This window comes from Epinephelus fuscoguttatus, linkage group LG10, assembly GCF_011397635.1.
Source record: "Epinephelus fuscoguttatus linkage group LG10, E.fuscoguttatus.final_Chr_v1".
Classification (NCBI taxonomy): Eukaryota; Metazoa; Chordata; class Actinopteri; order Perciformes; family Serranidae; genus Epinephelus; species Epinephelus fuscoguttatus.
The window spans coordinates 24,995,310-25,012,944 of record NC_064761.1 but is presented as its reverse complement, the minus strand read 5'-3'; the positions used below and the strand labels follow the sequence as shown (position 1 = coordinate 25,012,944).

The 17,635-nt window shown below is 43.0% G+C and overlaps 1 protein-coding gene across 2 annotated transcripts in view; it reads left to right on the top strand.

Moving 5' to 3' along the window:
* The window catches only part of ttll7 (tubulin tyrosine ligase-like family, member 7), an 84,461-nt gene that overhangs the window by 53,196 nt on the left and 13,630 nt on the right, over window positions 1-17,635 (top strand). For both annotated transcript variants that reach the window (XM_049587329.1, XM_049587330.1), the window contains exons 14-18: window positions 1,781-1,867; window positions 5,489-5,723; window positions 8,775-9,070; window positions 11,198-11,332; window positions 16,790-16,870. In XM_049587329.1, coding sequence (XP_049443286.1) covers window positions 1,781-1,867; window positions 5,489-5,723; window positions 8,775-9,070; window positions 11,198-11,332; window positions 16,790-16,870 — 834 coding nt within the window. The remainder of the gene's footprint in view (window positions 1-1,780; window positions 1,868-5,488; window positions 5,724-8,774; window positions 9,071-11,197; window positions 11,333-16,789; window positions 16,871-17,635) is intronic.

The window sequence follows — 17,635 nt, the reverse complement described above, 5'->3', positions numbered from 1 at the left end:
CATATAGATAGAGTGTTTTTTTTTTTTAAATAATACATCCAGCTGACTTGGTCAGTAATTAAACACTACCTTTTTATTGATCATCTTAAAATATGAGGTCTTGATGGATAATTTACAATTTACTATATCTGACAGTGGCTCAACTCAGAGGCATGGACCCGAGTCATATGATTTGGTTTCGAGTTGCACATGAGTCACAAATTTGATGACTCTAGACTTAGCTTGACAAAATAAAAAAAGACTTGCAACTTTACTTCTTTCTTTTTCAACTTTCCAATATGAGATACGTGAAAAACAACAACACAGGAAAGAAACAAGCCCGGTCTCACTCTGAAGTCGTCAAAGTCCAGCGCTTGGGCAGTGACTTGCAGCGTTAGAAACCAACAAAAAAAGGTGTCCTTTAACATCGGCATGATATGCAGCTGGTCACCCGGTGGCATCAGGGGGAAACGCGGTGGAACAAGGACAAAAGTTAAGTTGCCAATAGTCCAAGTGGGGTGGGCGAGAGGGGTAGTGAATGGGTCCAACAAATACCAACTTTCACCTGAGAGAGTGGTGTTCGCATCCCGTAAGATTCTAAAGCCAAATCCTGTTATTTTTTTCTGAAACCTAACCATGTGTGATGGTTGTTGAAGGGAAAAAAAAGTCAATTTGTGGCGTTGAACCAATGTAGTGCATTTATTTTGAAAGAAGACAATGCATGTAAGAGGCAGAACTTGACACTGTGTCCCGGACCCAGCGCACCCAGGATACCTTGCATGTTGTATGTGGACGTAGAAAGTCCATGACCAAAGGTCAATATGTGACGAGGCCGGAGTGAGAATGTGTTGGAGAACATAAAAAATTCACTCTGTTGATTCAGGGCATTGCCGGTCTTGACTTGGGACTTGAATGAAAGAACTCAAGACTTGCAAACTTGCAGAACAATGACTTGGTCTCACCTCTGGCTCAATTGTCTGAGCGGATGGACACATTTCACACCACCACACAGACAAACACTGACACAGTCACATAAGCACAAATTACAGTGAGGAACATACAAACTAAATAGATACAGAGCAGACAAATATCATTTAGAGAAAGGCTCCCAAAGTCCCTAAAACTGTTTGAACCTATGGATGTGAACTTCAAGACTTTCAGACATGGAAATATGCCACTGAACACACATGTGCACATGCACAACAGTGTTCATGCACAAACACACCAGCATGGAAAGCCAGGGGCACACTGACCTTTTCACAGACCCCAGAAAGCAGCTTGATGGCTAATCTGAGAGAAAACAATCACTTTTCATCTGTATTTGAGCGTCAAGTGGGAGCTTTTTATGTCCCTGCCGTGAAGCAACATTAATCACCTTTGCTTACATTTTAGCTACGGCCAAATGGCCAAGGCCCCAGCATATTGGCGAAGGCCGTGACGCTGCCTTTTCCAAATACAGCCTCTATGAGCGTTGCCAAAAAGCAATGCATGTTCAGCCAGGGCCTTTTTTCTAACCCCCCAGATAAGGTGCATGTGCCTGTGAAGTCAAACTTTTTCATCCCTCCCACCTTTTTTTTTTTTTTAAATAATTGAAATTTCTTATTTTCTCACACCTCATTTTGACTTCACAGTAATTAGAGATATGAAACATCAAAGAATTTTAATTACGCCTTTTAAGCGTATCATCAAGATTTAACTACCTTGTTGCCAATGTTTGATACTGTTATGTTCCTCATGTAACATAAATGATCACCTTTGGCATATTCTTATCTGTCTTGTGTTTTGCTGTGTTGGTGCGTAGGAGGAGGACATCTTGGATCTGCTGGAGCAATGCGAGCTGGACGACGAGAAGCTGATGGGCAAATCCTCTAGGCAAAGAGGCCCTAAGGTGGGTGAGAGTTAGAGAGAGGTCGGGAGACGCAGACACCAAGAGAGCGGAGGGAGAATAAGGGCCACATGCCTTAAGGGAACTGAGAAAAAGTGCAAAGAAGAGTGTCAGAGAGAAAGAGAAAAAGAGAGGGAGGGGGTAGGCAGGTAGGCAGATGCCTGGAGCTAACGCCCACAGAAAGCATATAGGACGTGATTCAGAAAAATAAAGAGGGGGGAGGCGGGGTAGGCGAGAAAGAAAAGAATCAGAAAGAGGCCCAAAGAAAAGACCCAACTCCCCTAGGGGACAGCTGTCAGGCTGTCTCTCTGGCTCTCTCCATGCTATCTCTCTTTCTGTCTATCTCCCTCTCCCTCTGTCACATACACCTATACGCCCCCTCGATTTCCCACGACAGCACATTACTCCCTCCATCACCTTTCTTCACTCCCCTCCCTTCACCTCTCCATCCCTCTCTCTTCCTCTCTCTCTCTGCACATCTACATCCATCCCTCACTCGAGGGCTAAATTGGCTGGAACACTCAAAGAGTGTGTTAGGGACTCGACAGGGCAGTTCAGCGCTTGCATTAGAGGGGCCTTAGCTGAAATGAGGACTTGTTCAGACACAATCACTGTTGTCCAAATTAATTTGGACCCCGTCAGTTTCGATGTTGCCGAGTGTGCTGAGAGAGACATTGAGAGCAGGGGAAAGAAAGAGCTGTGACGGATAGATTCACTCCTTGGGGTGTAGCGCTCACAAGCCATCTGGTGAAACTGAACCAGCGAGTGTGCGCGAGCTAGAAGAGAGGAGTGAGGCAAAGGGATTAGAGACAGGATTTTGAGGGAAGGAAGGGCCGCTAAGGTTTGTTATCGCTGAGGAAATGTTCAGACGCAGAGGACGAGAGGTAGAGAGCAAGGAAGGCAGGAAGGGAAACGGTGAAAGGAGGGAGAGCTCGCAAGTGTCTTCAGGTTTTCTTTGTCTTTTCCCCCTAATTTTGTTGTTTCTTTTATTGTCTTTTTGACTCCTATCTTTCCAGTTACATGTACTTTATTTCAGTTGTTCCTTGTGGAGTCCTCAGCTCAACATTTAGCTTGATTTTACCCAGTCACTCTCAGCCCAACATCCAAAGTTTCTCTGTCCTCATCTGTTCATTGTCTGGCCTTCTGTCTTTGTCTTACTCTGCACTGTTTATCCACTGTCTGTTCCCGTCTCTTCTACTCTCTCCACTGGTACTTTGTTCAGTGTCCTTTTCTCTCTCTCTGTGCTCATTTCCGTTCTTCCCGTCTATTCAATGCCTCCTCTCCGTTTCTCTCCGCTCCCATACTCAGATTCACCTTGTCCTCCTCTTTATTTCTCTCCCCATCAATCTGATGTTCCCATCTTCCCTTTTATTCTCCTCTCATGTATTTAATCTCTCTCTGTCTCTATCCTCCTCTATCACTCACCCACACAGCTACCCAGCGGTGACTGTGTAAGCCCTGTGATCACTTCCTGCCCATTAATTTGGGTGGCCTGACAGCACTGCCCGAGCTAACCGTTGAATAACAGATGTGTAAATGCTTTATTAATGCTATCAGTGTGTCCCCTTCCAGGATGTGAAATAGACAAGACTCAACTTAATGAACTCCTAACTAGAAAAAAAAAAGTGTATGTGTTTGTGTTTTAGGGCTGAAGCAGATCATGGTTTGTGTCTCTTTGTAACTAACTACGGTGACGAGAGGAGACATGGCAGAGAAAACTAAATCTGCACCAATATGGCATTATTTTGGATTTAAAGCCAATGACAGAGGTGTCTTAACTGGCTGCATGCAACGCAGTTCACTGTTCACCGACAGGCTTCAGCGTTCACCGACAGGCTACCTGTCACTTGCTAATGACAGCCAATTCATGAAGTTAAATTGAGAAATTATCTGTATGATACCTTATTACTTTACTACAAAAAGCCAACATAGGTGGTGACTTGAGGGAGTTCACCAGGGAGATAAAAGTTTCTGGTAAATGACCATCGCTAATAACAAGCTAGGCTGCATGCTGTTGGCTATACTGTATGTCATTTCCATTAAGTATCACAATAGAAAAGGTATGTTTTCTGCTTTAAAAAGAAACGTTACAAATGTAGGAAGGCAGCAAGTACCCATCCATCTTTTAAGTTACGTCTCCAGTCTGATACGGAGTGCACAGCTGATAGACCTACGTGGTTTGTTACATGATGTGACTGAAGTGCATATTCAGGGTTTTCCCTGCCTATCAAAGACAAAGGCGGGCCGCCTGGGTGATTTTGGCTGCCACCTTGGTTAAAGCGCGTGTGTGTGTGCATGGGAGGCATTCAGATGTAGCATCGTTTGCGTGCACAAACCCATTACTTTCAATGCAGACACACGTCATGTGCGCTCACAACCCAAAGCGATGCCGTAGCAATGCGCATTCGGTGCAGCGCGCTTGTTTTTTTGTCCGGCGCACAGCTCCACGGACCTGCTTCTCTCTCCGGTGTTGTGTCAGATCCCGGTTCCCCCTCGGGCTGTGTCGCTCCTACTGTTTCCCACAGAGCTCTGCCCTGTTTGAAAGGCGAAGGAAGCCCGTATGTGGAAAGACCTCAGCTCCGAGATGTAGAATGTGTATTATAGAAGAGAAACACACATTTCAGGACCGCTGACTTGTATCATCAGAACACACATGTCCTGTGATTTTCAGCCTCCTTTCATATTTAATAGAGGGGTGACAACACCTGACAATTATATTCTCAGCTGTCAGGATGACACGCGAAAGACCTGGAAATGCTGACCAATCAGAGCAGACTGGGCTTTTTCAGGAGAAGAGGCTCAAAGAGACAGGCACTAAAACAGAGCATCTCAGGCAGAGGGTGAACCTGAAACTGAGCTTAACAGGTCCTTTTTAATGACAAGACACAACTAGAGTTTCAGAATGTAGTAAGTGTCACAGATGCTTTCACAGGCAATGCAAAACATTTCATACCTAAAGAAACTTTGAAACTTAAACTTTTACCTTTTATATATCAACTAATCAGGACAAATTTGTCCAATGTACAAAGCCACTCATGCCCCTGTTCACATTTACAGCCAGGCTTATAAAAGAGTGCATGTGTACTTGTGTATTTGTGCATAATGATCCTGCAAGCAAACAAACTCGTATGGGAACATGGGCTATCCATGTCACCGCCAGGACTCCCAGTGACAGATGGTAATAGGCTGAGGGTGAGGAGAGGCTGACGGAGGTTGACAACATCTCAGTGTCTTTATGTATAAGTGTGTGTGTGTGTGTGTGTGTGTGTACTTAATCTTGTACTTATGTCCTTGTGAGAGTTTTAGACCTTTGGAAGGAAAACATTTTTCTCAGATGAAGTAATTTTGGATGGTTTAGGGTTATGAAGCAAATACAGTCAGTGGAGGTTCCCATGAGGATAAAGGAAGAAAGATGATTATGTGTGAGTTTGTGTGTGTGTGTGTGTGTGTGTGTGTGTGTGTGTGTGTGTGTGTGTGAGGAAGAGAAGGAGCATATGCATTTTATCATACCTGTTTCATCTGTGGATGTGTGCACAAATCCGTCTCATATATGGATCTATGTGTGCACATTCTGCCCTTCCTATGTCTTACGCCTATCCGTGTCTCTGTGTTTGTCCCTGCCAGCCCATGACCGCCATGCCAGAATGCAGCCAGACACCGAGACGTCAACGACCGGACTACCTGGCTGACTTCACCAGCGGCAGCAGCGCCGATAATTCCTGCTCCTCCTCAGACGAAGAAGAGGAGGAGAGGAGGAAAGTAGGAGGAGGAGGAGAAGGAAGAAGTGGGGAGAAGAGGGAGAAGAAAGTTTCCTACGACCTTGGGGAGAGCAAGGACAAGAACTTGGCTGAGCGCTCAGGTAAAGCTGCAGGATGTATAAAAGAGTCTGAGAATGTCTTCATTAGGGAGCCAGAGCGCTGGGGTTTCACAGGGACCTTGTTTCCTGCCATCTTCCTTTCTTGCTTTGTTTGCTTTCTTGTTTACTTTGTTGTTTTGCATACTTGCTTTCACCTCATTTTACTTGTTCTTTTCCTCCTGCCCTTTCTTTTTTAGCTAGAACCTTCTGTCTGATTACAGTGGGTAGCTTAATTACTAAAACTAACTTGTTTTTCAGATGTGTAAATGTGCACAGTAAGATACCAGACCCATACACATGTTTAAGATTGCTGTCTTAGCATATCTATCTCCATTTCCATCTTACCTGACTGTGACAGAACAAACTGCAGACACGAGTAAGGCTGGGCGATATGGACTTAAATTCACATCTCTGTATTTATAGGCTGACTGGCGATATATGATATATATCTCGGTATTTTCTACGAAATGGGCAACGTGTTTTCAGTTGCAAGTCAAAACTACATTTGAGATGTCACAAGCAGTTTTAAAAAAACAGACTGTGCTAAGAATATAATGCTAAGACAGATTTTATTCCCCTGTTTGAAAATATGCAGCTTCACAACGGTTCCACCTCCATAACACTAGTCAGCTGCAGGGTTTCTGTTAAGTGCTGTAAAGTTTAGTTGATTCAAAACACACCTAAAACACACATTAAACATGGCTTAATAACGACGATTTTAAACACAAGTATACAAATCGGCTTCATCATGACTTGCAGCATTCACAGACAAAGCATTTGTCTTTTGCTGGACACATTTTCCCCACAAATAAAACATGCTAATGTTTTTAGCACAAGCCTATGGCATTTTACATTGTATAAATTAGCCTAGCAGCTAGCAGACTTTTCCTCTTCTCATGAAGCCAGGGACAACAGCAACATTAAAGGTTACGTTACAAAATTCAGCTCCATTACAGCTCACAAGGTTCCCTGACAAAACTGTCTTATACTAAACACGTTTTCCAAATAAGTACAACATGCTAAAGTTATTAGCACAAGCCTATGGCATTTTACATTGTATAAATTAGCCTAGCAAATAGCGGAGATTTCCTCTACTCATATGGAGCCAGGATAAATCACACACAACACTTAAAATGCTATTTTCTTTATTTTCTTATCTGTGAAATATAAGTAAATAAAGCTGTGATTCCACTGAGGGAAATGGTGTCAGCTCACAAAAATAAACAGGAGGTCTGCGTCGCTGCGCCGTGTAGTTACATTCCTGGGGAGGTGCACGTCGGGCTATAGCTCTACAAAGTGTTGCTGGAGAACTGAGAGAGACACTCACCCACGATCAGAGATGCACACTGGTGTGCGTTATGTAACACAACTTAACTATATCGATAAGGTGTTGTCTAAATTTATATCTTGCTTAAAAATATATGGATATATTGTACATAGTAAATATATCACCCAGCCCTAGACAGGAGCGACAGAGTGTGAATGTACAGTACACAATGATGCAATAGGGAAATTGGAATTGATCCTGTAATGCTACAAGGACATGACATCCACTCCAGCCCGGTACACTTTCCACGTTTATACAGTTTGAAAAATATTCATAGTTGTACAGAACACATTTCCATATACGTACACACACATGCACACACACTTTTTTTAAATACAAATGCTGAGAGTTTTGCTTTGATCAGTACTTACAGCGCACACACACACTCCAGCAGCAGCACGGCGCAGGTTGTGATGATGTGAGCCAGCAGGGGCTACATTACAGATGTTCATCAGCCCGCCACTATTAATGTGCCTAGTTGATGTGATAAAATGGTGGTAGGTCCTTGGATTTTAATTAAAGTGTAAACAAGGTGATCATAGCCTATGACTTGCTGAAAGTGGCTCTTTGTTTGAGTTTCTCAGTAAAGGAGTGTTCTAGCTTAACATACAAGCTGGACATGCACACACGTACACACACACACACACAAATGTTGAAGCACTGAAAAGCACTCGAGGAAAGAAAAGTACCCTGAACAGTGCAGTTCCAGTGAATGGAAGGTGACGGAAGAATTTGATTGAAAGTAAAAGGAAGGGGGGGGAAAGACCCCTTTCGTTGTTTACCTTGAAAACACCTTGAGTTTAATGCTGAAATATTCCCGGTTTTATAGTGAGAGTGATAAGTCTCAAGTATTCCCACCAATTCGCATAAGACACATAACTCACTTTCAGCTCTTTGAAGTGAGAAAGAGGGCACCTTTCACAGCAGTCTATGTGCCGACCTTGGAAAGAAAAAATTCTCTGGTTGCATTGTGGGCCGACGGTTTTACTGCTCAATAGAGAGGACCCTTGCATGAGCTCATTCTATTTGTCACAAAATAAGGGACAAAACCATGAAAAAGCCCCACTTTTGGACCCGCGCGTGTGTGTACGTGCGTGTGCAAAGAGAGACGGCAACCCTGCCAAGCCCTACTCCATACCAAGCCACCAAAAGGCTGCTAGGACTAAGCCCCATAATGCTCTCATTTGGCAAAATATCCAAACCTCGGAAGGTTCAGCAGCCACACGCACACACACAAAAACATATAATCGCTTCTGTGCACACTTGATGTCAGACACACACACACTGCACGGATAGAAAACACACTAATACACTGACTGGTAGACAATCTGGAGGAGTTTCAAGGGTGACGAAGAGTGTTAGTGTGGGTTTTCAGCTTTATTTCCTGTGAGATGTGTGTATGTGTGCGTGTGTGTGTTTCTGCTGCTCTTTAATCCATCCCCAAACCAGACAGGACTACTGTTTAGTTTCTGGTTTCGACTACACATGCTGCGGTCATTAATAACACACACACACTGGGCCACTGGGCCAGTGTGCCAGAGCGCGGCGATGGGAGTTTTTAAAGCCACACTTCATCTCCAAAGCCACCCGGCGACGGATGGAAAGCAGAGAGGGGAGTTTGACAGTGACTGGGGCACTGAGACAGGATCAGGGAAGAAAAGAAATTGAAGTGTGACAGTGAGTCAGTGTTCTTCCCCTCCTCCCTCTCCCTCTCTGTTTCCCCGCAGGTCGCATACACTGGAAACCTCCAATCAAGTCACTCAAAACCAGCCCTGCCTCCTCTGCTTCCCCGACACTCTCCGGTCCAATCAGGCGCTCTATCTCCTGCCCTCGCTCCATTGCCTCCCTCTCATCGCCCAGTGAGGTGAGGGCACTGTCCACCAGGCCTTCTCCCACGGTTCCCATGGCCACTCCCCTCGTCAGGCCGAGCTCCGCCACGCTGCGCTCTCACTCGCTGAGCCGCAGTGGCTCCGCCCACCGTGTTCCTCACAGCAATAGCTTGGGGACCATCCACTCCAACATAGTAAGATACTCAACACACACACACACACACACACACACACACACACAGTCGGGTTTACCTCTTTACGATTCAGAATGTGTCAGATAAGCTGTCAGTCACAGAAAAGTATACGAAATTCATTTTCAAATGGTCTGTCACATTGCTCAGTGTTGCAATCCTCTGCTGATCCACTACTCCAAGTAGGTTTAAAGGGACAGTTCACTCCCCCCCCCAAAACATACATATTCTCCCTCTTACCTGTAGTGCTATTTCTCAGTCTACACTGTTTTGGTGTGAGCTGCAGAGTGTTGGAGATATCAGCTGTCGAGATGTCTGCCTTCTCTCATATATAATGGATTTAAATGGCACTCAGCTTGTGGTGCTCAAAGCACCAAAAACATACATTTGCCAGTGTCAACAATAATGTCTCTTTCCAGAGAGATAATCCACACACCCTGTTGTTGTGAGCTTCATGCAGGAAATATTATCTCTTGATCGCCATACACCTGCCTAGGGATGGGTACCGAAACCTGGTATTAATTGAGCCCCGGGGCTAAATCCTCAAAGACCGTAGTATTGATAAGCTCCGACCTTATCAGTTCTTTTATCGATACTTTTTAACAATTTGGTTTAATTCCTTATCACCCTGCAGCGTCTCACCTGTGTTGTCCACAGTCTCTCATCCACTGCCGCCTGCTGACATTATGTTTTAAACAAGGACAGCACGCTAGGTTGGCTAAAAGCGAATTGTTACAAATAGGCTAAAATAGCTAAATAGTAGTATCAATAAAATCTTAACGATACCTATCCCTACACCTGCCCTCCATATCACCATGCAGACGGAAGCATACATCTACTGCTAGCTCACCTAGCGCCACTGAGCTAGCTAACATTACAGCTCAGCCAAGAAGGACGCCATTTATATTTACATCTCACTCTGTCACAAGCCTCTTGTCCATGAGTGGATCCACGCTTCTGACAGTGCAGTGATATGGTTGGTGGGTGTGGTTGAACAAGGTCTGTGGATTATCTTGATTAATCAGGTCATAGTTTCTGGAAACAGACATCACTGTGGGGTTTATCAACTGTATTTTTTTTGGGCGCCTTGAGCACCACAAACTGAGTCTAGTTTCATTATATCTGGGAGAAAGCAGACATCTCTACAGCCGATATCTCCAACACTCAGCAGCTCACACCAAAACAATCAAGCCTGATAAAAAGCACTACAGGTAAGAGGTAAAATGTGTATTTTTGATTTGGGGGTGAACCGTCCCTTCAAAGTAAACAATCAAGACTTCCTACTTTCTATTTAGCCAAAGTCTGCCATTGTTGATTTCCTCTTCCTGTGGCATACATTGTGTCCTGGCCCACTAGGAATCTCTTCAGCAGCTCCCTCAATACTGTATAGGCCTACTGTAGTCTCCTATTATGTTGCCATCTGTTGCTTTCCGCCTGCCTTCTCCATTCCCCATCCTTCTTTACAAGTAAGCCACTTACCTTTGGATACAGTGGAACAAATTGAAATGGAACAGAATAGTTTTTAACATTGAGAGTAGCAGTAAGTGAAAAACCTTTGTACTGAAAAGGCCACAGAGTGCACCGCTTGTATGCTTGTATCCTCACACACGTACACAAAATGACAGGAGAATCTCCTTAACCTGCTTGCACACTTGACTTCCCTGTGAGAATCACACATGTGGGGACGAGCGCATGCTGGCACAGGAAATCTAAATTGGACATAGGTTCACCAGTGAGTGCATTGCTCTAGCAATAATAAAATGGTATTAAATTAGAAAATAAAATAAATATGTGACTATACAGGTGGCTGCAGGAGCATACATTAATGATTTGGATGATCTCCCTAAATAAATACTATTAATTAATAATGAAAATGAGTGGCAGCCCTTTCTGTAAATATGTCTACTTTGTAAACTTTGCTCCAAAAACTGAATTATCCTAATAAGTAAATCAGACTGTGGCAGTCCTTTACCTTATTTAAATAATTTTCTATTTCCGTCAGTAACATTGTGTATGTTCTGAACAGTCCTTTTGGATCTGATATACCAAGGGACGAATAAAACCTTTTTGCTTTAGTAATGTGTAAGTGTATACTTAATTGGTGTCTCCCTACTTTGTGTGTGCGTGTAGGGAGATCCGCTGATAAACCTGAGGAGTAAAGAGCAGGAGGCCGAGCTGGTGCGTCAGACCCTGGCCGCGCTCACCGCCATGAGGATCAGGTTTCCGGGCAAAACCGAGGAAGAGGCCGAGGCTGTGTTGGATGAGGTGTGTGCACTGTTTCTATTATATTAGTGTGTATGAAAATGATTCAGAGGCAGACACAGGATGTAAAAATCGGAACAAGGTAACAGACTGAAATAGACAAGGGAAAGACAGAGGGAGTGAACATGGAGTAAAAGTTTTGCACAGATATTCAGGCCCACTGTATTCCCAGAGCCCCCACTGTGGCCAGGTGCGGTCACTCTGCAGCCTAACTAAAAGTGACCTCCTTGCCTCCCTCCACAATAGCCTGTCCGCTCTGGCTTGGCTCCCATCGTCTTTCAAACGACCCCAGTGACAACCTGTCGCTCAGTCTGCAGTCCCGCGCTATTCCCCACTGCTCCTTTGTATTAATCAGTGCCTCCTCTATTTTTGGTCAGATCTCTCTGTCCTTGCATTTGGTGTGTTTGAACAGTGTTTTTTATGTTTTTGTGAAATACCACTGTAGAAATAATAGAAGAATTGGCTCATGTGTTCGACTCATATGGATGTAGATGACATTTATATGTACAACTGGAAGCAGGCTGCCCAAGAATTTAACAATGCAGATATAACACGACTTAAGAGAACTACAACTATGTGTTACTGTATCACAGGCCATGCAGAAACACAGCAGCACTAGTTCAATACATTCATCATCCAAATGTCTATTTAGAATATTTTAGAAAATTTTAAAATTACGAAAAAATAAAGGCTGAAATGGGGTATGAAAAAAAATCAAAGAGAGGCAGAGGCTCACCTTCAACTCACAGCAGAAACAACACATCAGCGGCACTAAAGTACTATGAAAGCGTTCATCCGTCCAGTCCACACTGACTCTGACCTCCGTTACGGCCGTCGCTGTCCTCAGAACCAGCTGTCTGTTCAGCACCACAGCTCCCGTGGTGCTGAAAGGACAGCAGCCAGCCAGACTGTCTTCACCAGGCTGACTAATGACAGAAACGCCACCAAAACAACATGTTCAATGGCCCAAAAAAGTCGGCTACATGAGAAGTGTACCAGAAGAAAACAGAAGATGTTAACTTAAAGGGGACCTATTGTGCTTTTCCTTATTTTCTGTCATATATATATATATATATATATATATATATATATATATATATATATAATGTCACAGTATCAGATGTTCATATTAAATGTGGCCAAAGTTTCAAATAACGAGGCAAATGTATGTAGAAGTAATCCCTGTGAGCAGAAACCTAAGGCTTCAGACTTCTGAATAACTCTGTTTCCAGTGACAAGCTGACGTCAACTCCAGGCACGCTATAGCAAATGTTTACATTACATACACTGCTACATGTAGCTATCACTAACGTCAAGGAAATGTAATCTTGGCTGCAGATGTTATTTTCTTCCTTATTTGGGATCATATATTCCTTACAGATTTTGGTTGAGAAGCTTTTATTGGAGATATTTCACAGTAGAAAGTGCCACTATATTCTATTACAGTCATTCCGCCAGGTGCAGTGACGGTGCAGAGACGCAGAGAGTGCAGATGCGGAAGACACTGGAAACGCTGGCCAATCACAGCAGATTGGGCCTTAAAGAGATGGATGCTAAAACAGAGGGTCTCAGACAGAGGGTGAATACCAAGTGTCAACCTTTGGGGCTCAAAAATGAAGCCAATACATGAGTGCCAAAACCTGCAGTTCCACAAATGGCCACTTGAGGCTGGCTCCAGAAGCCAGTTAATTGCCATTGACCCCTATGTTAAAATGCCAAACTCTATAGCAGAAAGTAATCATGTTTACAGCCTGGTATAAAAAGCGATTTTGCTGTCTATAGCCATTTTCCCTTCATTACACCTGTACAAGGTGTAACATTTTATAAAACTTACCCACTTACATTTTATTTAGACTTAAAGTTACGCAATTAACTGTTGCTTTAATTGACAGGCCATGTGCCAATAGTGTCCTTATCTTCTCAGTCAGATCCACCCCCTCACCCCTCTGCAGCACCAGCCTCTCACCCAAGTATGGTCACTTCTGGCTCCAAAAAACAAAACAAAATGGCGATGGCTGAAATGTCGAACTTGAGGCTTCACAACGAGAGTCCACAAACCAATGGGTGATGAGCGTAATAGGTCCCCTTTAAGTTTATTTCTGTCACTTTCAGGCCAAATGTAAGGTCAGTGATCCCTCTGTCGCACGACTCCGAGCCAAATAAAGTAGCAGTGGTGAAAAGCCTTCCAATCTTGTGTGTCTCTACAATGATGCATCAAAAAAAGAAGAAAAAAAGCCCAAAATGACACGGGAGCTTCTTAACCAATGATTCCATCACATAAATATCAGTATTGAGGGGGCAGCCCTAAAATGTTGGACTCAACCACCATAACGTTCAAACATAAATGTAATTTGCCATTGTCATAAAGCACAAAATATCCCTAATATTGATTTAATTATGAACGCCTCCTAATAACGAGCAAGTTAAAGGCTGTGTAACGGTGAGAGTAAAGCATGTACTTGTTATGATTAAGGTTAAGTCAGGGCAAGCCACCAAGTAATTAACCTGAGCCGTAACAATGTCCTCACAAGAACAGCAAAAACAGTTTATGTGTGTGTGTGACATCTGGGTGTGTCGGGGTCGTGAGAGACAATTACCACCACACCTGTACTGTTAACAAACCCTAATGAGAGCGCCATGGAAACGCAGATGAGCAACTGCACCTGTACGGCTCACTCTTTGCCTCGGGAGAGAAAGGAGTGTTCACTTGGCATGAAAACAATCTTTGGCAATTTATGTTTTCCCACATTAAAGTTGAGGTCTAATTGGGCTAATGGTGTGTTTCTATCCGAGTAATTGCCTCTTTTATCTTTCACTCAAAACATGCTTTTTTGTCACAGTTGGAGTCATTGAAAGGTGAAATGTATGGTGCGTGTTCTGTTGTGCTTTAATTGAGGGTAATATGTGTTCATTCTGTACAAAACAAATATGACAAATGGGGGTACATCTTACCAGACAAGGTTCATAAGGTTCTTATTGAGAGAGTGTACTTAACAAGCAAACAAGTAACTTTCTGGAAAGCCAACAAAAGTGTTCACTGTATACCTCAGCTCTGTATCTGTGAATCCTGGTGGATTGTTTTTGTGTGTGTGTGTGTGTGTGTGTGTGTCCATGTGTGTGTGTGTGAGTAAACATAAAGTTTACACTGGAGCTTCCCAATGGGAGCACTGTTTGCAGGGGATCTAACATGCTACGTGAGAGGTTTATGTGCACCAGTGGGGAGATGTAGACTAAGTCAACAGAGCAACAATAACAGTGCCTGTAGGTACACAGTGATGTTGGCACTAGGAGCAAGTGCATGGGAATATCCAGCACAGCTTCTGAGCATAACGACACATGCCCCAAGGATTTTTGACATACCCGCAAAACATAGGGTTTTTCTGCTCAAGAACCAAAGATCACAACTGGATTTTTCTATTATCCCCGAGCTGTGCTGTGAAAAAAATACCACACACAAAAGTCTGCTCCAGCACTGTATTCTGTAAAGGCTGGCCACATTTTAGATGCTTTTTTGAACATGACCTCAGGTCATTTTTCCCTAGAAGGCAGGCCACCTACGAGCTAATTAACATGTACATGCATTTGTTTTGACAGTAAAAAAAAAAACAGTAAATCAAAGTTATGCTTTAAACTCTCTGCCTCATCATTAGCTACATTTATATGCACAAAATATTCCTGTTTTTGCTCTTATTCTGAAAAAGACAATATTCCATAGCTGTTTACATGGCTAATGAAAATAAATATTCTACTAATACGTTCACTTGCAGACACGCATACTCTGATTAACATGTGGTTACTTGTCGTTTCATTCATTCATTCATTTTCCGTCACGCTTATCCTGTTGGGGGTCGTGGGGTGGGTAGGAGCCTATCCCAGCTGCCATTTGGCAAGAGGCAGGGAACACCGTGGACAGGTCACCAGACTATCACAGGGCTGACACATAGAGACAGACAACCATTCACACTCACATTCACACCTACGGACAATTTAGAGTCACCAATTAACCTGCATGTCTTTGGACTGTGGAAGGAAGCCGGAGAAAACACCACTCAGACACGAGGAGAACACTCTAACTCCGCACAGAAGGGCTCCCCCATCCTGGAGATCGAACCAAAAAACCCTCTTGCTGTGAGGCAACAATGCTAACACTGCACCAACGTGCCGACATGTCAAAATATGAAAAAGTGGAATAGCTGTCATTTGTGCCAGGATTTTTTAAAAAATGTTTTCAACTTGTGGCTGACTTGTGACAGCCTTCCTCTGTCATTCCTTCAAGACCTTCCTGAAAAGGTCGGCGTTAAGATATTTGCGCAAATCCAAAAACCTTTTGACATCCAATTCTTTCATAATGTTTAAAAGTAGTTGGATATTTTCTTTTCAACTAGAAACGTGGCCTTTTCTTTTGGGCATGCATCTCTACCCTAGCCTTGCAATTTGTTGCGGAGTTGGTTTGTGTACAACATACCCGTAGAGACACACAGAGCTGACCATTAACGGACAAAAGAGGATGCCACAAACTGCAGTAAAAACCCCAGTTGAGACGCATATTCCCAGTGCGCTGTATACATGTCCAAAGAATGTCATTAAAACCAGAATAATATCAACATATCCCACGTCTTAATCACAAACTGCTTCATATAGAATAAAGCCTAATTCAGATTATCCAAACAAAATATGCCATTTATAAGACCTGTAACAAACTCAGAATATTGTCACATTCAGATTAATAGTGGAATATAAGTGTGCATTTTTACGTACCAATTGTGAAGCGGGAGATTTGACTCTGAAGACTTATGCGACATAAAATTGAGTATCTTGTAAAACTGGCTTGAAATTGGTCTGATCAGTGCTCTGATGTGCCACAGTAAACAATCTGTCCCCTCTCATTATATGCCCTCAGCTGCCTAGTATCACACGCTCCCAAATATCGGACAAGCGTCGAAGCTGTATCAGTAATGATCCTGTCATGCTCGAGAATGGAACTTTTCCATAATGGGGATCCATGTGTGAAAGCCAGAAATGCATTACGTTAACAGATAGATGAACCCATAGATGTTACAGAGTCCATGTCTGGGCTGAAGTGTGAAAGAACGTCTGCCAGGGTGGATGTGTGACGGTGGGAATGAGCTCTAGATTTAGTCTGTACATTCTTATGGGTTTAAAACACTGAAAGAAAGTAATGGAGTTTAACTGTGCTCTAGCTTAGCAGGCAGCCTGATATGCTGATTTTACGGTCGTTGTAGGCAGTGACTGAACTGCACAGCACAATGACTGCCCTGTAAGAATGCTGTAGTAACCCTGGGTTTTGAAGGAGGACTGCGAGGAAAGAGCACTCTGATGGTGTTTTTAAATGTGTTACTTGATTGTAATATTACTTTTAAAGTAATTCTGTGTTAAAAAAAAGTTGTGTGCACATTCAAAATATTGTTTCATTTTCTAACCCCGACTTTCCTTCCACAGATTCTTGACAACTGGAAATACCATAAATCAAAGGTGGCCTCCTATTGGCTGGTGAAGCTGGACTCTACCAAACAACGGAAGGCAAGTCTTATGCTGATATCAGATTACAAGGTGTCTGAGTCAGTTTACTTCTGACGTAATCATCCAGAGTTCAGTTGCTGAGTTGATATTGCGCTGTGCTCAGCGCAATATCCATCTAAAATCCTGAACTACTTTAAGATACGTTTAGAGCCACCTGATTATTTCAAACCTGTCATTACGATATTTGCTAGAATCTGGATAAGAGGTTGCCGCTTCCTAAGTGGACTAGATCGCAACTTCAACTTATAATGATAGACAATTCAACAAAGGAGAGAAAAATAAGATGACTTTTAAAATAGAAAATATATAGTTATCCTGATGGTTTGAAGGATAGGCTGCTGGAAATGTTGCCCTGCGCTGCACAGATCAACATGTCCTCAACCGTATAGATAGAAAAGAAAGATCTGACAGGTATGTGTGTTTTCGAGAAAGACACAGAGCTGATGTGTGAGTGAGAAAACCTGAGCTTCGTCTAGGTATTAACACTTATTAACTTTTATTAATTAATAATTGTTATATTCTCAGAGATTATTGTCTGAGGTTATGCTTCCTGCTTCACGTCTGGATATGTCTTAACATTTTAAAAATAGGCCACATTTATCTTTTTTACACCTGTATAAATATCCTGCCGTTGCCCTTGCTCCTACACTGTCTATACTGTCACTATATAGGATGGACGTTTGTTAAGACTGGTGAATATGACAGAGTGTCACCGCTCCTACCTATTCCTTTGAACAACTTTTAAAATACTAAAATAATCCCCAA